General features: G+C 24.8%; 1 protein-coding gene and 1 long non-coding RNA gene across 2 annotated transcripts; both read right to left on the bottom strand.

Annotated features, from left to right (window-relative positions):
• Nucleotides 1-963: 963 nt before the first annotated feature.
• On the bottom strand, nucleotides 964-17,220 carry LOC145845335 (mitotic spindle assembly checkpoint protein MAD1-like). Its single transcript, XM_082952695.1, has 13 exons — nucleotides 17,105-17,220; nucleotides 16,880-17,009; nucleotides 16,744-16,823; nucleotides 12,995-13,184; nucleotides 12,106-12,231; nucleotides 9,625-9,735; nucleotides 9,340-9,462; nucleotides 8,249-8,332; nucleotides 7,140-7,250; nucleotides 2,477-2,618; nucleotides 2,154-2,254; nucleotides 1,675-1,779; nucleotides 964-1,445 (listed from the first exon to the last, which is right to left on the bottom strand). Exons 2-13 carry the CDS (start codon nucleotides 16,886-16,888, stop codon nucleotides 1,284-1,286), a joined length of 1,344 nt encoding a protein of 447 aa, XP_082808821.1. The 5' UTR covers nucleotides 16,889-17,009; nucleotides 17,105-17,220; the 3' UTR covers nucleotides 964-1,283.
• Nucleotides 17,221-17,688: 468 nt separating this feature from the next.
• LOC145849168 (uncharacterized) lies at nucleotides 17,689-22,676 on the bottom strand. The gene is made up of 4 exons (XR_014372330.1): nucleotides 22,620-22,676; nucleotides 19,437-19,517; nucleotides 19,257-19,378; nucleotides 17,689-17,802 (listed from the first exon to the last, which is right to left on the bottom strand). It is a non-coding gene; the product is annotated as an uncharacterized LOC145849168 (long non-coding RNA).
• Nucleotides 22,677-22,959: the final 283 nt, after the last annotated feature.

Here is a 22,959-nt window from a genome sequence, read left to right as displayed (position 1 = left end):
TGGTGTATCCAGTTTAACTGACATATAACTCGCATTTTTCTGTTGTAAGTATTAAACCAAATTCTTGGACAAGACGTATCCAAGTGGTGCACGACTCGATAACCAATGGGTTTTTTTGTGCATCGGGTCCTAGGACCAAATATTTTGAACGCTTTTGTTTTATCGTTTAATAAATAAAATAACAAAACCCTGAAGTGCTTACACTTTAATAGGCTAGGTTGTAAAATTTACTTATATGTGTACTCTACAATCAGTTAATCCTCCGAAAGCTGCTTAAGAGATGTGTGTGCAATAACTTTTCAACACTGTTTGGTATAATAACATCTCTTGTTTTCATTTTAAAATTAATATTATATTACATATACATTTTTGAGCTATGTAATTTGTAGGTAAACTTTTTATTTCTAACTTGTCCGTTTAACTAAAGAATTTTAGGTTACAAAAAAATAATAAATGTGGTAATTAGTTTTATTCGAATTATATTTCATCATAAAACCACGAGTTTATTTCTAATAGCTTAACCGTATCAATTTTTCTACATAAAAATTGAAAAGAAAAGTTAAGAGTTTACTTAGTTAAGAAAGCAAAAAAGGTATTAAGTATAAATTACCGAGTGAGAAAAGTAAACATTTGAAATAAACAGGTTGAAAAAATACAAGTCAAAATGTAGTGTTACCATTAAAGTGATAAAGTTTATAACTTCAAAATGTTTAATATAGTTTATTAAACAATATTGTTCATCATTAAGAAAAAAAAAATTAAAACATTAACTTTGTATGCATCATAATTATAGGGGACAGTACATTTAAAACAACAATGTCAATTTTAACTAATAAAATAAATTAGAACTCCAAATATCCGTTAAAATTATGTTTCTTTCTATTCTGCACTTTTCAGTTTAAAGATCGAAATTAACGCAAACAGTGAGCTAAACTGTTTTATGGCTTTTACAGAAAAAAAAACTCCTAGCTTAATTAACTATTAATTGGTTTTATTAGAACATATTTTTTGTTACTTATTGTCAGCATTTCTCAAGTTATCATTATATGCTTTCTACAAACAATTTTAACGTTTAATGTTCGTATAACTTAACAAAAAAGGAACTTGTCCAACTTTAAAAAAATGTTGTTTGAACATTTGTATTTGTATTAAAGCGACAATCTTTTGAATGAAGAAACTATTTTAATTACATTATTAAACTCAATTAAAAGAAATTATTTTCTATTGAATACAAATTAAATATTAGCTGCTAGTAAAACAGTTATTTGAAAATTAAGAAAAAATCAGAACATAGTTTGTTCACTAAAAAGCTGAATTTGTACGGCAGACAAGAATATGGGAATGCTTCTCTGTTGGTGAAGATGGGTGTCGATTAATTCCACAACCATCTTTTGTTTTGAAAACTCACTTTCCACCAAATCATAATAACCTGCCATATCTCCGACCTTCATAAAATATGAAAAACTATTTTCAAAATGCTAATACATTCAATTGATAAAAAAAAAAAGCAAAATCAAAACTTTTTAGCTTATTTAAAAGAATGTTATCAATTAAAATTCCTATAATAATATTTAATTCTATAGATATTTTAGTTCTATAACAAGAAATTGAATGTTTTAAAAAACCTTAAATAGTTTTTAAAACTTTATAGTAGTGCTTAAAATTTTCATTAACCTCAAACATTAAGAAATCATCTTTTGATTCAGCGTACATAGATAGAACTTTAACTTGTCTTTCTGACGGCGTTTCAATTGACCATCCGAACAAAGAATACACTGCCTTTTAAATTAAATTGGTTTAATAAACGAGTAAATTAAATAATTATCTGACTAATAACTAGTTAATCTAAATACTTGTTTGGTTTATCGAATATTATTAAGAGAAAAACAAGGCATTTCACAATTTTATGTCATTCTTTGTAAACAAATGACTAGATTAACCAATTATGATTGAAATTGATCAAAATGTATTTATTGACTTAATCAAACATTAAAGACATTTAATGAAAACTAATTTCAAAGAGCACTGAATATAATGAATTTCGAAGTAAATACGAACTACTTAAGGACTTATTACAATGATTAAACAAGCAAGCTTTTAAAAATTAAACTTTTAAGAAAATAGTTTTTTAGTTTTAAATAGATAAGGCCAACTTGTGTTAATTCTTTATTGCGCTTTATCAACAGATCCTTGTATTTTTCAGTTCTGCAATGTGCAAGTTCTAACTCTTCTTTTGCTTTCCGCGAAACCATAACTGTAAAAATCATTTATACAAATAAATAACTGTTTCAAAATACTTTCCGCGAATCTCTACAAAACATTTTTAATTAAGTAAAGGTAGGATGATAACAAAAAAAAACTAGATTTTTTTAATTCAAAGGTTTTACAAATCTGAACTATATATATACATTATCGTTAATATAATAACACAGTACAAAGGTTGCCATTGCACGTTCAACATAAATAATTTTACAACCTTCACTCATAGACACTTCATGGCCTTGTTCAACTTCGCGCAATTTCTTTTTTAATCTCAAGTTTTCCTGGTAAATCTGCTCATTCTTTTTTCTACTTTCTTCTCGCTTTTCGTCAACTGGATTCATTTTGAAATGAATAACCTATATACCGTAATTGCATGTAAAAATACTACTTAAATATATCCATAAACAATTCACCGTTAATATTATTTTTTTAGTAAATTTTGAATCCATTCTTAAGCTAAGTTTCCTTTACTAATAGTTTTATATCAATTTTAGCTTCTTTTAAAACTCCTCCATGATTCTTCAAAAAAAAAAAGCTGTTGTAGTTTATTTAAAAACATTATCATGTTCTAAAAAAATAAACTTAAGTTTTGGCCTTATAATAACACCGGTATTAAAGGATTATCACTGCTAAACTGACAAAAGTCATTCGACTAAGCTATTTATTTAAATATTATCTATATATAACATATTGTTTCAAAAATCTTAAAATATATTCAATATTTTGATGTATATACACTCTTTTAAAAACAAATAACATTAAAAAGTTCAAAAATAAAATATTTAACTACGTACTTGATTTAAAATAACTTAAAGCTTTCAACTAGCAATAAAAATAAATGAACAGACTTACTAATTCATATTTGGTTTATAATTATAACAAATTATACAATATCATTCTTTTATTACACTGTCATATGTTTCTGTAAATTAAACGAGTTAATAGACTTCAACTAAGCTATGAAAATGAAGGAAGTACTGATTAAGAAGGATACTGTATAATTTGTTATTATTTATTCCAATGAACTTGTTTCGCTAGGATCTTTTGTTAACAAACGATTAAATTTATATTTTGACTAGTTATTTAGTTTTTTAGAAATTTATCAAAAAAACCAATTTTAAAACGAAAGAAATCATCAACTTACTCTACAAAGCAAAACAAAAAAGTAATAACACTTCTTAGTTGTACTCAATTTGCTTTACTCTGAATATAAAGTAAATTAAATTATTCAAGGTTAGCCTGGTTCACTTTATCCAAAGGTCTAAAGTTCCCTAAAAACTTTTAAATAACTTTAAGTCAGAAAGATCTTTCTTTTCAAAATTAAAAAATACAACTCAAGCGCCTTAAAAAAAAATATAACATGGTTCATTAAACTTTGATATAATTTTAATTCTAACTTTGCAAAAATTTTAATACTCGTTACTACAATGTGTTTGTAATTTAAATGCTCAAACTTTCTTTCATGACAATGTTACGAAAACAAGTCAAATGTAGATTCGGAAAAACAGTTTTAAAAAAAAATAGATATGAATAAAAACAAACTGAGTGTAGGGTTTAGAATAGTCTTAAAAAGTATTAAATTATAAATTTTCAATATATATATGTTATATATATCTATATATAGAACTAAAATACACAAAATAAACTTTTGCTTGGGACAGCTGTTTCTGCGTTTAATACGCGTCTTCAGCCAAGTTTTATTCAATGAAAAGCAAACTTGTAAGTACAGCAATAAAATTATACAAAATTAAGTATTACGTAATAATAGAATAGATAGCTATTTTTAGACAAAATTATTAACAGAGATTTTAGATAAATTGTTTTCGATAATGTATGCAGCCAGTTTGTAATTCGTTTCTTTTGTTTACAGATTCAGATTTTTTAACTTTTAAAATTTCGATTTTTTCCGCATAGCACAATTTACACCCGTTTTTTAAATTATACTTATTTTTCGTTCTTGTTAATATTTCCCACTGAATTTTAAAATTGACTTTGTAAATTTTTAGTTTCCAAATGTACTGCGATAATGTTGTCGTATTTTTATGTTTTTTGTGTTCGAAGCTGTACTTGTGCTTTGTGTAGCGATTCTTGAAAGATAGTCCAGTCGAGCCAACATAAAACTTAGTCTGATTTTCAGTTATGACTGTCGCTTTATACATAATATTTTCCATTAGGCAACTTCCGTTTACCGGGCATTCTTGTTTTTTGCTATATATATATCTATATATATGTAAAAAAAAAAAAAATTAATAATACAAAATAATAAATACAAAAAAAAACAAAGTAATAAATTACTAATAAATAAAAAAAATGTCCTGTACAAGACGTTAAAAGGTATCCGTGGTGTGCGACTCGATAACCGAAAGGTTTTTCGTGCACCAGGTCCTAAGACCAAATAGTTTTAGCCTCTTTATTTTTGTCGTTCAATAAACTATACTAAGTAATCTAGTAACCTCGATTATATGATATCTTTTTTATAATTCATTAAGTTATTTCTTTCTATTAATAGTAATACTACAAATCTAATACTTGAAAAATTTTGAACTGTGATTTAATAAATTTAAACATATATTGTTTTAGACTTTATCTTATTAACAAAGTTCTATCGACTTAATTAAACAAAGGCAATCTATCTAGTAACTTATATTAACTACAGCAGTGCTTCTGAACCTTTTTTTAGTGGCGGAACCCTTTTCCAAAGTTCAACTTTTCCGCGGAACCCCTGATTTTAATTTTACATAAAATGTTTAATTAAATAAATGTTCTTTTTTAAATTTCGAAAGGCTTCGCGGAACCCCTGAGAGGCGCCGCGGAATACTAGGGTTACGCGGAACCCCATTTCAGAAGCACTGAACTACAGGGTACATTAGGAAAGTGTCTTAATATCTAAACTATTTAATAAACATATATAATTTAGTTTTTGATATTACAAAATATAGTAAAGTTTAGAAAAGAAAACAATAAATCTATAAACAAAAAGCTTCGACTTTAATTAACAATTTATTAAAAGCAACACTGGTTTATTAAAACATTGGTTACAGCCTGATCTTTTAATACTTTTTGTTTTTCTTATCTACTTTTTCTCTACAATTGCTTTTTTTTAAACCTTTATTTCTTAAACGTTCACTCTGTCAAATTAATTTTCTGTTTAGTATAATTCTTAAAAGGTTTGGTGTTAAAATAAAAGGATGTTATAGAAATTCAAAAACCTAATTATAAATAGTAAAACTATCATAATATTATGTTTTCAAACTTGTCAAAGGAGTTTCATCAAAAACATTAATTAATTTTTTTTTTTTGAAATAACTTTTGAAAAAAAAAGGCAAGTTTGTTCTAAAAAGGTAAAATAAGCTAACTTAACATTACTAAACAATTGCTTAGTGTAAGTCAAGCTTTCCAAAGTGGACAATACCGCCCTCATGGGGGCAATTTTGGCTATAAGGAAGCAATAACTAGTAAAATAAGTGGATAATTAACTAGTTAAGTAGCAATATACAGTAACCTGCCACATAGGTACGCACTTTGAACACAGCGCAAAAATGCGTTTCCAACCGACAGTAAGTACCTGCAAAACTAAAACTACCTACATAAAGCATAATACAAACATGTTAAAAACAACTCAAGTTTACAAATGACTATTAAAACAAGACCCAAAAACAAAAACTTTCACCATACAAACAAAATATATTAGTAAGTTATAAAAGTTATGAGTATATATTCAATAATATTTATCTATATGTAAGTATCTATTTAGGTCTGTTTATTGATATTCAACCGACAAAGATCTTTAATATATCTTGTTAATTGCACTGTTCATTATTTTAGTTTATCTAAATATTGAATGACTTCTGAGTATTTTGATTTATATTTTTAATCATGGGGTATGCAAATTTAAGTTGCACTGTTCGTTATTTTCGATGAATAAATAAACTGTGTTATGTTTGTCTTAAATATTGGATTTGATATACGATATCTAAGTTTATAACTTATTTTCTGGTTCCTTTAGTTATAATTTATTTTAATTCAGTACAGTATAATTATTTCAATGTAACACTTTTGCATTATTCTTTTCAGGTTTGGTTTTTTAATTTCAAAGTAAAAAAATATTTTGAACACAACGTTTTTTGGCTCAAAAGTGCGTACCATACAGGCAGTACGTACCTAGGAAACGCGTACATAGATGACAGGTTACTGTATATTAAAAAGAAGCAAATATTTCTATTTTATATTCTGCTAAGAGGGTGATTACAAAACTAAGTTGTGGAAACCCTGCTATAAATTTAGTATAAAAATCATGCAAGACCCAAATTATGGTTAATAAATTAAATTGGATAAAGCTTTAAGTATTAAATACTTTTATTCATCTTAGTCGTCCTATAAATAACATATATTTCTGATATTTAACTTAACTTTAAAACTAAAAAAAATCAAACATTTCCGCTGTAGGTACATTAAGATACAAACCAATGCAGTAAGTATATTTAATAAAATTTAAGAAAAAAACTTGCAGAGCTGAATTAAAAACTGCCTTTAAAGGAAAACAAGTGTAGATTTCTGAACTTAAACTGACTTTGTAGTTTAGTAAGACTCTGAATTAACGAGTATTTTCAAGTACACAATAGCTGAAACTTTAGAAAACAAACAGCTTCAGTTTTTTGAAAAAATTAGAAACAACTTAAAAAAATTCAAAAATGGATAAGGTTGGTTTTTAAAAGTGAAAAAATTTGAGTTTTTTATTGAACTTCTAGATATTTAGTTAAATTAGTAAATGTAGAAAATTGTAATGAATTTGTTAATTTTCAAATAGAAAATATAACCAAAAGTTTAATTGAAATTGTAAGTAATATTTTTTTTTGTTTTTTTAAACAACTACTAACTTTAGTACTGTCTGGATTGTAGTCTCCTTGTAGTTTATTAAACTCTAGACTATTTTGAAGGTTTTCAATTTCTTCATTTTGACTCTGTATCTTCGCTTGTAATTTCTCATTCTAAAAATTACAAAATACATTATATATAACCATTTGCTAGTTTGGAGAACTAGATGTACTTGAGGTTTATTGCATAAACTATATAAACTATTTGTGGTAAATATGTTTAGTGTAAAGTCATCAAAAGTTAACTATTTTATTGCAAGTTTTCTTTACATTTAAGTGTGAAATTTGAAATGGTCTTACATCTAAACGTGTGTAACTTTTAAAATTGGAAACGGTTGTTTCAAATATTTGCTAAATTAATCTAATTCAAAACTAATTTACAGATTTTAATTTCATAAAATATACCATTTAGTTTAGTGAATTTTAAAATCATAATAAGTTTAGGATAATAAAGATTACATCAAAGGTGTGAGTCAAAGTAGCTAAGGGTGAAGTAATAAAAATGTAGAATGCTAAAAAAACTAAAATCTTTAGAAAATATATTCTAGACATATAATATTTAATAATGTTTCGGTGATACTTTTTACATACTTTTGAAATTATTTACAGATTATGTAAATTACTTTTCCTTGCATTTGGAAGGGAGTTTTATAAAATAAATTCATAAAAAAGTAGTTTTATTTTTATAATAAAAAACATTAAAAATAAACTATATACTTGAGAAAAGGTAGAATTTAAGCAGCTATAACATCTTTAAATTTAAGCTGAAAAAACATACTATACAGAAGAATTTAATAACTAAAAATAAATAAACTTTCATACCTTTAAGTAACTCCGGTGTGTTTGTTGTTCAATTTTTATTACATTAAAAACAAAATTTAGTAATTTGTATAAAATTTAAAAAAATGTCGATATAACAATATCTATAACAACCAACTTACAACCAAAATTTTGAATACACTACTCATAGGATGGGTCAGAATCCTTGGACTAATTTGAAAATAGTTTATTGGCAAAAATACAATACATATATGAAAAATAATGGAAAAATTTTACTAAAGATTTTTACTTCTGTTGTATAATACTATTATTACATATCTTTAGTAAAAAACCTCTTTTGTTATATCTTCAAGTTTCTTAATGCAAGCAACGTTTGAATCTCCCGAAATAACGACTTCATTTGAAGTTTGTATAGTCTAAGAAAATATTGTTTTAGTGTTTTTTTCTAAATAACAATAAAAATAAAAACCCAAAACGAGATGTAATTAAAAATGTTATTTTAGTCATGAAAAATAAAAAAAACTGTGAGTTTAATACCTCATTGTTAAATTAAAAAAATAAAAAGTACACCGAATAATTATGCTAAAAAAATGCTTTTTTAAACATCAACTGTTTCGCATAGACCAATAAAAAATAATTGAAATTAATTGAAGTTTACACAAGAACTTTAGTAGGTAGAATTCAAATATGAATCAAGTGGATTTTTTGCATAGAACTAAAAGAATTTTTTTAAACAATTAATATTAAATAGATTTTCCAGATAAAAAATAATATTTTGCAGAACGATTTTATATTCTAAGTTTAAATATTTCATTAAAATAGATTCAAACATTTAAAAACTATGAAACTAAAGACTTGTTCATTTTTTTTATTATAGTAAACGTTGAGGCAATTGATGCAATAGGGGTGATCCAACTTTTATTTTTTCATAAGTTAACATTGGCTTTTATTTGAAATCTTTTGTTTTTTGTAGAAAAAAAAATCTAAATATTTTTTGAGATACAACCAGTTTTGTAAAAATAACGAAAAATCTATCTCCTTCACTTATTTAGCGATTTAGTTGAATTTGAAAGGAAATGTTGTTTTTTATATTACGAACAACTTGTAGAAAGCTAATTTTTGAAATAAAACTTGGACTAATAAAAAATTATTAACAATATTTATGCTTAAGTTTTTTAAGGTTTATGATAATTATATCTAAACTCTAGTACAATTTAATTTGCAACTAAACTTAGTATATAGAAGTCACATCTGCAAAAATGACAGGCAATGCATATTTAACCCGTTTCTAATTTTAAAATGCATTTGCTGAACAAGTAGATTTCATTTCAATCAAGATTTTATCTTAAAAAAATAGATTAAAAACGTATTTATTCCTACCTATTAAAACTTACAATATTTTACTTAAAAAATATAAACTAACATTTAGCTTATTTTCCAGTTCTTTTACATAACTAGATTGCTTGCGATTAGCTTCGTTTAAAGTTTTTAATCTTTGTTGAAGTTGCAAATGGTGCGTAGTTGTTGTTAAATCAGTATCGTATGACTGTAGGTAGAAAATTTTGCATTCATTATATGAATGATAGACTTTTTTCTATTTTTAAAATTAATTGCTATATATACTAAAAAACATTTTCTAAATAAATAAAACTGGTACGAAGTTTTATTATCTTTAGTTTAGTAAAAACGTTATGTACTATAAAATTACTTGTAATATTGCTCTGAGTGAATTCTTTTCATTATCAACTATTTCATACTTTTTTCTCCATCTTAATAACTGCTCTTCATATCTATGATTCTTTGAATTCTTTTTTGAAATCTAGTTTTTATTTGTAACATGTAAGTGACCATTAAACCACATAGAAATATACTACAACAAAAAAAGTAAGAAAATTTTCAAATCTACTATCTTTAAAGCCAATTTGTTCCAATAAAAATTGTAGCACATCACTGAATGCAGGTTTGGCACATTGCAAAATAAACAAAGTCTGCCTGAGTTACTATAGAATATTTAGAGTCAATAAACTTATTAGTTGAAAGATACTTAACTCAACGATAGATACAGTAAAAAAACTGACTGATAACTGAGATTTAAAATAAAAAATAACAAAAACTTGATCGTAGTATTATAATGAAATTGCACCCTTCTTGTTTGCATTTCATTTGTTTGAATGTCAAGTTGTACAAAATGGCTACAAATGAGCCAATACCAATGCGCCGAGTATTGGTTGCCCAAAACCGATTATTTGTAAGCAATAAGAGAAGGTTCTTTAGGAATGACAGACTTTTAACCGGGTGATACATATTACTATGCGGAGTGATCCAGTGACGGTAGTTTTTGTCAGAGTCGGCGCAAACATGCTGTAATTCAAAGTCTCACTTTTCTGATTTCTATTTGGTATCCTCAGTTCAACATTGCAACAGTTAGACTAAAACAGTATCATAACATGTGAACAATTTTCCTCTTCAAAATACTTTTGGTTAAAAATAAACTCTTTTTTTTGTTTTCACAACTAGATAAAAGCTTTTGTAGTATTACACTAAAAAATAAAAAGACAAAATACAAATAAACAATTCTTATTCAAGCCAATTCAATACATTTGTTAAAAATATTCTGAGTCTAAAATAGTTGTGCGTTTCAAATTTTGTTTTGAGTATTTCAATTCAATTTATATAAGATTATAGTTATTGTTTTTTCTATATAATCGCATTCTAAACTTTCATTTTTGTGAATACATTTATTCAAATATTATTTTTAATATCCTGAATCAGATGTGGGTTTCAAATTTTGTTTAAAATTTTAACTTAAATACAAGTTTTATTAGACTGTGCTTGTTGTTGTTTTTTCTCATAAGACAAATAATAAAATATAATTTAGGTTGTTATATTTCTTAAAATTATGTTTGATTTACCCTAATTTAGTTTTGAATATTAATTTCTGTTTAAATTCTATTCTTAAACATCATCAGTACAGTACTAATAGATTAGTTGTTTATTGGTTCAGGCTAGAACCTTTTTGTTTTGTCTGAATTTTAAAATTTAATTTTTTAATATGGTTAATCCGAGTTCATTAAGTATTCCGGCCCCATTAACACATCTATTGCAGAACCAAAAAAATTACCCCTTAGGTATTCTGCCCGCCTGCAGCAGAAACGTATATTTAGAGGTCTAAGGACCATCTGACTACAGATCGTCCACCCGACTGAAGTGAGTTTTGATGTTGATTGCTCATTTAAATTGGTGAAAGAAATGTCATTGCTCAAATGAGAAAACTGTTTCCATGGTCAAACATTTAAATTACAACTAACTTATTCACCATAACTGTTTGTAAAAAAACTATTTAAACTTAACCATACTTTTCTTTTATAATTATTAATACTATTATGTTATGGAGGGTGGTACTTTATGATTGTGACAGTCAATAATTCTTTATCAGCTTCTAATTCAGGGTTGCCAAAAGTTTTTTGTACAATTCTTCCAGGTTTTTAAAAAACAAGTTTTTTGGCCCATTTTCAGTACAAAATTAAATATAAGTAAAAAACTGTCTTAAATAAACAACATTAAAAAGATACTGTAAAGCTACTTTGAATGTGTTTTTGAATGAAAAACTATTTTAATGAGATAAAAAGTCTTTTTTGTCTTTTTGATAGATTTTTCGTACCTAATCGAATTTTAGTTATTTTACATGTAAATAATATTACCAGGATTCGGTGGTAAAAAAAATTACGACATTGTAAAGTATAATAAGTTAAAATAGTAAACTGCACTTAACATTGAATAAAATACTTAATTTGCACTAGTACTATAACTTAAAAAAGCTAATTATATTCCAGTAAATTGAGCAATACTTTTTAGTTAAGACAAATAACTATAGTACTTTACATGAAAAATTTGTTTAGAATTCCAGGTTTTTTCAAAATTTATCAAAATCCGTTTTTTTTTTTCTTAAATTGTCAAATTCCAGGTTTTTTAGCAACCCTTGTAACTTTTTATTAAAAAACTCATAGAAACATTATTAAAAATTACAAATTAGCTTTTTTTTCAACGAAAAAATAGTACTGTTATAGAATATATTTTTATGTCAAAGTATAAAGGTTTAACTTATTAAGATTAAACTACATATTCCATTAGTTTTATTATTGCGTATGAGAAGCACCAAATCAAATTGATTAGAACATTTTTTTAATACCTCAGTTTTTAATAAGTTGGACTGTTTTCTTCCATCGCATCTTTCTTGCTGAAAAGCAGCCAACTCTTTTTCTAATAAAAGTTTGTCTTTTGATAGTTTAATATTTAAGGCATCCAGATCTTCATTCTTTAAAATAATACTTTATAAATTAAGATAAGAGAGAAAAGACAAAAAAATTATTATAATTTTAGGTGTATAAAAAATTATATAAAAATATATGGGTTTAAAAACTGTTATCATAAAGTTTCGCCTAATAAATTTTTATGTTACAATATCGTTTAACATCAAAAAAAATTCTATATATTTCAATAAAACACCTGGTTGATAAAGCGTTAAGACGCTGAAACGGCTATCCCAGCCAAAAGTTTATTTTTGTGTAACTAAATTTATATATAATATAAGCACACATTTTAATTATGATTGTTATGAGTACTGGATAAAAATACAAAAAAATATATTTAAAAAAAAATCATTCTTAAAACTCAAAGTTTTATATAATTAATGAAGTTTTAACACCTGTTATAAAAAACAATTTATATAAAAATAAGTTTCTTAAATGTCATACCAAATATATACTCTATGAATACCCAAATACAAATAAATTAAAAAGATAGAAAAAAATTTACAAAACTCTTTAAATAATTTGCATTGTTTCGACTTACTTCTATCAAATTCCGAAAATATTTTTAATTTATATAACTTTAATAAAGTTTCCTAAATTTAAATACTAATAAATAAAATCGCTTAAGTATTATTTTTAAAAAATTTTTAGTGAAGTTTGTAGTTTTTAGCACATAATCCTGCTTTTATATTAAGTATTGTTTTGATAAACTATCGATAAATCTAGCTTAGTTTGCTTATATAACATTAACAAATAAAAATGTTTAACCTGTTTTCTCAGCGATTCTACTGAAACAAACTCTTGTTGTTTTTGCTTAAGCTTAGTTATTTCTTCTAGCAACCCAGAATTTACTGCTTTAACTGAATCAAGTTCGTAATTTCTCTTTCTCGAAACTGCAAGATCGTTCTCCAAAATAATAATTTTCTCTTTTAATATTGCTACATTTTCGTTGTGTTTCCTGTTGTAAGATTAGTGGTATATTTAATTTTATCTAGTTCATTATTCCTATCACTACTAAAACGATTAGATTGAGAACAGTTGAAATGTTGTCAACTTACTACATTGCATCCTCGCTTATCTGGCCCTCACTTATCCGGTCGGTTTCAGTCAAGAAGTAGATTTATTTAAGCTAAAATAGATATTTTTTAAACCGATATAAACTAATCTTTTATAGATTTGATTTGTTTTCATTATATTAATTATAAGTTTTATCAAAGTTTTGTTTAGTTAGTTTTTAGTCTTTTTTATGTTTAGTTTGTTGAAAAAATTAAAATAACTTAATCCTAAGTGTACGTTTTACTATAAATGCACTGCACAATATAGAATAGGTACATTATTTATAAAATAAAATGCTTATTCTTAACCAACCAAAGGCTAATTCTGTCATAATTACAAAAAAAGCTTGCCCTACATGGCCGGAGATGGATCGAAGATGCACTATACTTTTACTTATTTATTATAACTTTACTAACTAATACAACTAAAATATGTTAAATTTATTATGAAATTAATTAAAATGTTTTAATAAGCTACACTTTATTTTTTAACTAAATTTTGTTATAGTTATTATATAAAACTTTTTATAAAACTTTAAACTACTAATTAACAACTAATTAAATCTTAAAATGTAATTGTGTTGTTGTAATACAGTAACTGCTTGTTTGGTTGAAAAGCAGCACAAACATTACAGTACAATGAACTTTATAAAAAACTCGAAATTGCATAACTGCAGTGGCATTAATCATTTGTTTAACTTTAAATTATTGCACAAAGACAGAAGATTTTTAATACTAGTTGCAGAGATTTTTTGATTTAAAATTTTCTTATATTAGTAAAAAAAAAACACTGTAAGAAAAGAATAGAAGCTAAAGTAGGTATATGCATGTGTCCATTAAAAAATAAAAATAATTGCTATAGATTTTTATAGGTTAATGGTTAATAATAGATAAAATATTTTATGTTAAGTCCGACTGGTATAAAAAAGTATAATATTTGAATTAACAGGTTAACCATTAACCTATAAAAATATATAGCAATTATTTTTATTTTTAATGGACATATGTATATACCTACTTTAGCTTCTTTTCTTTCCTTACAGTATTTATTTTTTTACAGAGCTTTGTTGAAGTGTGTTAATCTGTTAACACACAGAAACATGTGTTAGTGTAATAAAAGAAGGATACTGTATCATTTGTTATTATTATATAATCCAGTGAACTTTTTTCGCTAGGATCTTTTGTTAACAAACGATTAATTTATATTTTGAATAATTATTTTTAGTTTTATAAAAGGCTACTAACCCCTGTTTTAAAGAAGGGGTCAGCAAAGTTGTTATCTTAAAATTGTTAACTTAAAGATTACAATTCTGTTAATCCTATTAAGGTTTTACAACAGTTTATAAAAATAAAGAAAATAAACATAACATTAATTTCTACCGACTTAAACAAAAATATATAGTAGCAAGGTGTTCCCTTTACTACTCTTGATCAACAAATTACTTTTTTTTTAAGTTTTAAAATAATAAGATTTTATTACTACAAATTTAAGTTGAAACTATCAAAACAGTTTTACTTATTTTTTATAGTACATTGTGAAAGTACTCGTCGGTACTTTAAATAATTCCACTTATTTATTTCTATAATAATACTTATCCACTTATTTATTTCACAACATTTTCATATACAATCACAAACATTGAGTTTAATACTATATGTTTCCTCTATTTTATTATATACCGTGTATATTGTACTGTATATTTTAAACTTAGTTTAAATTTTTAGTAAACATTTTGCTGCGTAGTTTGTTTTTAAGCTGAAAAGCTTATTGATTAATTTGTTAAACTTATTATGACGTAACATTTCTGCACAACTTAATTTATGTTTCGTTTAAAAAAACTTGCCTATTCTTAGAGTTTTTTTGAGGTTAGTACATGCTTTTAAAAAATTTGTAGTTTTTGTAGACAATTTTATATTTTTATGTTTTTATTTCAAACTTTGTTTTTAAACCATAAAGTTCGTTTATAGTTACTAATCACATTAATATTATACATAATTATACATGTTTTTTTTCTAATGTGTGTTTATATTTAATAGACTCCGTAGATCTGTTCTTAAATTTGTTTGAGAGCAGTGAAACGACGTTAGTCGGAATAAAATTTTAACACAAAAACATCTGTGGTATATATATAAATTAAACTGGTTATTCAAACTTGAACACCTTCTACAGAACCCACTTGAAGGGCTTTTAAATAGTTTATCAGAAAAATACTATTTTAAAATAATAGTATATATGTTTCATAAAGCTAAACGCTTTAATCATCAGCTAGTTCAATTTAAAATAGCAAGCACTTTACTAAACAGAGATGTAAAAGTTATACGAAAAACACAAAACAGTATGACGTAATATTGTGCATTACAAAAATTCGGTACAAAAATTGATCTTTTCATTTAACAAATCAAACAACTAAGAATTCTCAAAAACCACAGTTAAGTGACTATAAAATACTTCAAAATGTATTGTATTTTTAGAGGAGCTTTTTTTAAAAGTCGACAAGACGATATGAACTCACTCCTCTTATTTAAACAACCTTCCGTTTTTAACGCATACATAATTGCTGTTGAATCTTTTAAGCACAGCCTACAAACAGGGTTATTACCATCTGCTATTGGCTGCGCTCTTTTTATCACCTCCTAAGTTAATCTAAAATTAATGTATTTGCGCTTTAGACCGCAAACATACTTTGAAAGCTCAGTCTTATTTTCGTATACACCACCTTTAAAAGATTTTTTATGGTTAGCATACCGAAATCTAAACTGAGTGGAGCATAAGCCGATGTAAAACTTCTTTTCCAGGTCAGAGTTAACTGTTGATTTGTAAATTATGTTCTCTGAACGGCAATTTCCCCTTTCAAATCATATTTACAGCCACCAGCGCAGTTACACTAATTTTTAATCAAATTACTTATGTTTAAAATCCTTGATTGTGTGACTTAATTAATCTCTTCAAATTTGCCATACATGAATAACTTATTTGCATATTATGTTTGTGAAAGATCTTTGGTAATGGGTTATTTTTGTTAAAATGTTTTATTACTAGATTTATAAATTCTCTGCTGATATTGTTAAAAAAGGAAGGCTGTTTAAATAAGAGGAGTGAATTCATATCGTCTTGTCGACTTTTTAAAAAAGCTCCTCTTAAAATACAATAAATTTTGAAGTATTTTATAGTCACTTAACTGTAGTTTTTATGAATTTTTAGTTGTTTGATTAGTTAGATGGAAAGATCAATTTTTGTAATGCACAATATTACGTCATACTGTTTTGTGTATAACTTTAGCATCTCTGTTTAGTAAAGTGCTTGTTATTAAAAACTGAACTAGCTGATGATTTAGCATTATGAAACATATGTACTAGTATTTTAAAATCGTATTTTTCTAATAAACTATAAATATATATATACAGCTTATAAAAATAAAACCATCATTCAACAGTTAGTAAATTAAATAAATAGTTATTTACGTTACAGCTTGTTGACTTTCATCAAACTCCTTTCTTGAATTTTCATACTCTTTAAACCTTTTGAACTCGCTTTCAAAGTTCTAAAACAATAATTTTTTATTAAAAAAATTAACTTAAGAAAAATATAAAATGCTACCTTTTTCATATTCTCTGTATACTCAACATCATTAAGCTGTTGTTTCAGTTTAGCAATCTGAACTTCTTTTTCAGTCAAAACTCCATTTAGTTCTTCATTGATGTTACGTAAATTTGTTGATTTTTCAACTCTTAATATTTAAAAAAAAAAATGAAAAAAAAAATTAAAAAAATATATATATATAGAGCAATTTTTACTTTTTAAAATATACTGTTTTAAACGTACAAAGGTTTGTAATAATCAATTTTTATTTGAGCCTCTTCAAAATCCAAACTTATTTTTTTCTTTTCTGACTCTAATTTTTTAACTTTACTTAAGTAATGACGTTTTTCTTCATCTACTTCTTTAATTTTTGATTCCAAGTCTGTTTTAATTAAAAATTAAAATAAGTTTTAATAGTGTAATTAGTTTACTTGTATTACAAAAGTTTCAAAATAAGTTTTACTTATACCTAAACAATTTCATACTTATGATGGAAGATATTTGGATATCATTGTATATATCATTTTACTTTTAAAACTCAGTAAATATAAATAAAAACTATATTGGGTTATGTTTATAAAATTTAATTACTCACTACAAAAGAATGAAAAGACCTAGTTCAAAAATCTATACATAAAAGGAAGAAAAATTTGAAAAAACAAAAAAAAATCTTGGTTTCATCATTAAATGTAAGAAGTGTATATACCATGTCATTATTCTATTTATGTTTCTTGATGCTAAAACTGTTTAAAAGCAATTGATTTTTAAAATAAAACATAAATAAACCTTCTACAATGCTGTTCTTCTGGTTTTTTAATTGTATAAGTTCCTGATTCAGCATATTAACTTTTTGATTTTTTTTAAGCAACTCAGAAGTAACATCTTCAAGGTTATGCAAATTTGAATAGTTTTGATTTTTTTTTATTTGTAGTTCGTTATACCTTTGCAACAAATATTCTTTAAAAACTTTATACTTAGACTTTAAAGTGCTTTATTACCTTAAAAAAACTTCATAATTTTTGAATTATGTATTAAAAAGTTGTTATACTTAGAAATTTAGGTAACCAAGTTAAAAATCAATTTGTGTTAATAAAAATTGTTGTGACATAAAGTAAGGATTAATCTAATCAGTTTTTGAATAGTTTTGAATACTAGAAGCTATACGTATCAATCAGGGTTGCCAAGTAAAACTTTGTAAATTTAGTCAGACTTTTAAAGATTTTGACCGATTTAGCCTGATTTTTACCTTCCTCTAAGGTATGCGTTTTAAGTACACACTTTTAGTTAAATACGCATTCTTAATACGTATATTTAATAAGTATATATTTTGAGTACACATATTTTGACAATTAAGCATTTTTGTACAATTTTCTTATTCAGTACACATTTTTGAACCAAAATAAAAACTTTCTGTCAGGTTTCTTTTTTATTTAGACTGGTAATTCTTAGCTACAAACTTTCTATTAAGTAGCTGCTATGTTCAGAATGTGTACTTCAGCAAAAGATTACTGTAATAATAAGTTATTGGAGTGTATAAGTAAAAACTTTAAATTAAATAAATACATTACTTTTACATACTTAATTATAAATATAATAAAATAAACCATATATCTGTTTTATAAAATACTTCTCCATTATTTGTTTTAAATCTCTAATATACAAAAATAAATAATATAATCTGCTTTTAATACTTTTTAAATCTAAACAACTCTGAAAAAATTATATAAAGAGGTAAACCACACGCATAAAATTGTTACATAAATCACTAAACTACGTGCTTAATTATAAAGATCTTAATAACTTACTTCAACAAAAAACAGTCTGATTCTAAAATTTTACAAAATAGACTTTTGCGTATATATCAAAGTTTCACTATGGAAGTGTCCTTGTCACAGATCATCAATACTAAAAAAATTACATACAACAACTGCTTGTTCAACTAGGGTATAGTTCAACATGTTTCTAAGAAAATTTTGCAATTTTAGTCTGATTTTATCAAGGGTTTTTCTACTTAATTTTACCATTTGAAAGCTTTGGAGTTTAATGATTTTGTAAGTAAATTTCTAGGAAAATTTTGCAATTTTAGTCTGACCTTAAATAATCTTTTGTCAATTTTTTTACTTTTTTAAGGCTTTGAAAATTAAGGAAATTTGATCTAAAAAAACTGACTTTTTACTATTAAAACCTAAAAAACTGAATTTTGGTCATTTTGACCCCAAAAAAAGTGACTTAGCATGACCCGTGGCAAACGTCTTGATTTATAATAAATCTATTTTTATAATCAATCATACAAACTCCTGTACCATGTTCAATTTTTAATTTTAATTTAAAATTTAAATAACTCTTTTGTTACATTTATAAATTAACAAAAAAAATATAAAAACTTGCAATAAACTTTTTTTCAAGTTGAGTTAACTTTTGTATTAAAATGTGTTGTTGTTTTTCAAGCTCTATATTTTTCAGAACAACCGTTTTTTCTTTGTCTGCATATTTTTGTCTTAAATCACTCAACTCCATCTAAAAAAAATTATTTGTTTTTTGTTTAAAAAGAATGATAAATAAATTAAAAACTTACTTGGTGTTTCACTTTGAGTAAATGGTTTTTACTTGAATTGACTTGCATTGGGGACACTGATTGAGTTTTTCCAAATAAACTCTGAAAATGCATAATACTGGAATTTTAAAAACAATTAGAAAACACTTTACAATATTATAAACTAAATTTATTTATGATGTACCTAAAATAACAAATTTGTACAATTATAATAATATAACTTACTTATTAACTTGACTTTTTTTAGGCAAATTTACATGCAGTCATTTATTGTTAAAAGGTTTTAAAACATCTATAAAGTTTTATACTAAACAAAGTGAGTTAATAATTGTTGCAAGGTTACCACTCTTTGAAACAAAAAAATCAGCCTGAATAACCAAAAACTAGCCCGTTAGATCAAAATAGCCTGAGTCTACAAAAAATTTAAAAAAAGTAATATGAGACAAGAAAATGGAAAAGAATATATTTAAGTAAGCTTATATCTAAAAATACTGAAACAATAACAAAAGGACTTAAAAAAACAAGAAGACTTCAAGTCATAGAAAACTAGCCTGTACTTTTGATTGGAGTAGAGTTTTTTTTTTCAAAAATATTTTCAATGAAGTTACTCTGCTTACAACTGTACACATACAATTAAAAAAATTTATAACCATTCAGTAATTATGAAGTCATAGCAAGGATTCGTTTTTAGCTTAACACTTTACTATTTACAATGTGTTAGTTATGAAAACTTGTATACATACTATTGATAATCTTTACTCTACAATATTGAAATTTTAAGTCCATAATTTTATTTTTATGACATTAAAACGAAAACTGTCTTTACTAAGAACTTTATTATTAGCCTGTAATTTAAATTTAAGTAATATACCTAAAAACTTTAAAGTTACTTCACATATAATAATGGAAACTTGTATACAGAGTATTCAAAACTTCTATTTCAATTTTACTAAATTTTAAGTTAATCAGTTCAGTACTTATGAAGTAACAACACTATAATTACTCAAAACTACAGTCTAACTAAACTCCAGACCAATAAAATATCTTGAATTTAAAAAAAATAATTCTAAATAACTTGAGTTTTCAAAAATACAGGGTTGCCACTCGTTTTTTCAATTTTTTTCCAGGTTTTCCAAATTTCTTCCAGGCTTTTAAAAGTACACATTTTGGGTCTATTTTTAGTTTTAAGTTAAATTCTATTTAAGAAACTGTGTTGATAGTATAAAAATATTGAAAAGATACTGCAAAGTTACTTCGAATGTGTTTTTTAATAAGAAAAATTTTTGATGATGACAAAAAATCTAAACTATATGATAGATTTTCTGTGTCAAATCAAAATTTTACAAATAAAAATCTTAAAATTACTAAAAACTCCAGGTTTCTCCAGATTTTGTGATTAAAATTCCAGGTTTTCTGGGTTATTTTTGCCTAAATTGTCAAATTCCATGTTTTTCCAGGTAAAGTGGCAACCCTGAAAATAGTCAAACTAACCCAAGTCAGGGTTGTCAAAGGTTTTTTGAAAACTTTTTTCAGGTTTTCTAAATTTTTCCAAGTTTAGAAAAAACAGGTTTTTTGATCCATTTTAGTATAACATAAAATTTAAGATAAAAAAACTGTCTTAAATAGTATACGGACATTAAAAAGATACTGTATAGCTACTTACAGGGTTTGTGCTCAACATTTTTTTTGTTTAGCCTGACTGAGACAAATTTAGCCTGACATTTTTTCAAAGTAAGGAAATCCTCTCAAGAAGTTATTTTAGGTTTTGAGGAGTCTTGATTTGTACTATTGTAGTCTCTGAATTCAACCAGCTTTATCTCAATTATATTTTGAGCTTTAAAAATCTGCAAAATGCAACTCATAGCTTAGTTACAACTCAATTGAATAAGACTAAATTTAAAAAAGTTGAATGACCCCCCTCCCCCTTATAAGATAACAAATTCAGTGATAAGTTTTATGGTAAGTGTTATATCTAATCTATTACTAGTGTAAAAATTCAATATATTTAACTTAACACAATTGTTCAATTCAACTAAGCACTAATTACAAACATTATAACCAGAAGATTTATTTAAAGATAAAACAACCTGTATTGTGTGTTTTACTAAAATTTAAAATGAAACGCGCTTACAGGAGTATTAAAATTCAAACAAACAGCTAAGTTGTTGAACTAAAGTGTAATTTTTAACTTTAAACTCTTTTTTTTATGAATTTTCATAATTATGATGTATATAATCTACTCAAAACAAAAAAATGAAGATTCTTAAAAAATTCTTAGAGATTCAACAAAAAGTTTTAAGCATTTATTTTTAAAAATACTGACTGATTTTTTCTTTAAAAACTTTTTTTTTTTTTTCAAAAATTTTCAAGCATTTGAACTGAGAAAAACTGAGATTCTCAAATTTTTAAATAAAAAACTGATTTAGCCTGACATTTATCAACTTTTTTCAAAAAAACTGATTTAGCCTGACGCGCACAAACCCTGTACTTAACTTTAAACGTTTTTTTTTTATTTTAATGACAATTTTGATTATATGATAGTTTTTTTGTAACTTTTCAAAATTTTGTTACTTGACATGCAAAAATTAAAAAAATTATTTAAAAATCTTTAAATATGTTTTTTAATAAAACAAATTTTTGATGATGACGAATTTTTTTTATTTATATGATAGATTTTTGAGTCAAATTGAAATTTACTTCTAAACATGTGAAAATTGTTGAAATTCCAGGTTTGTCCAGGTTTTTCTAGTGATTTTTGTTCGAAATTCCAGCTTTTTCCAGTTTTTTTTTTGCCTAAACTGTCAAATTCCAGGTTTCCAGGTAAAGTAGCAACCCTGTACATATCATATTTTATTATTTATTATTATATAAAGGGGGACATAGTTTTTTTTTCAAATAGTTTAAAATTATACAAACAATTTTTATTCTATGTTTTTGAACTACAAGTCTTCTTGTCCCTTTTTAGTTAAATTAAGATGAATAAAAGGTGGTTTTAGAACTTTTAAATAACTTAATGAGTTAAGTATAATTTAAGCACTCTATTATAAATGTTCCAACTGAAAAAATAATAACCAATTATAATAGGTTTAATAATAATATACATTAATAGATTTCAAAATTTTTTGTTATGAATTATACACAAACATTGAAATTTATTAATTACAAATTAAAGTAAAATGAAAATATTAAACAAAAATTACTTACAGACTTACTCAATCCAGGAATTAGTGAATCTAAATCATCATCAAACTCTTGGTATATTTCATCCATTTGTGTTGAAGGTCTACTTTGATTACTAAAGCTATGAGACATTTTTTATTCTTTTATAAAGTTTAATATGTTTAAACATAGAAATTTCTGAAAAAAGATGTATTGTGTTATCAAAACTAAAGCAAACACTTTGATAGTGCAACATATTTTAAAAATTAGCTTAGAATTCTTTTTATTCAAAATTAACAACTGTGATAGAAAGTAATTTTAAGAAAAAAATGTATTATAAATAAAACTAATCTTCTTATTTACAAAAACTTTTTGTTTTAATAAA

Source organism: Thalia democratica, chromosome 1 (genome assembly GCF_965202585.1).
Source record: "Thalia democratica chromosome 1, ktThaDemo2.hap1.1, whole genome shotgun sequence".
NCBI lineage: Eukaryota > Metazoa > Chordata > Thaliacea > Salpida > Salpidae > Thalia > Thalia democratica.
The sequence above is the reverse complement of the archived record's forward strand: the minus strand, read 5'-3'. Positions and strand labels throughout refer to the sequence as shown.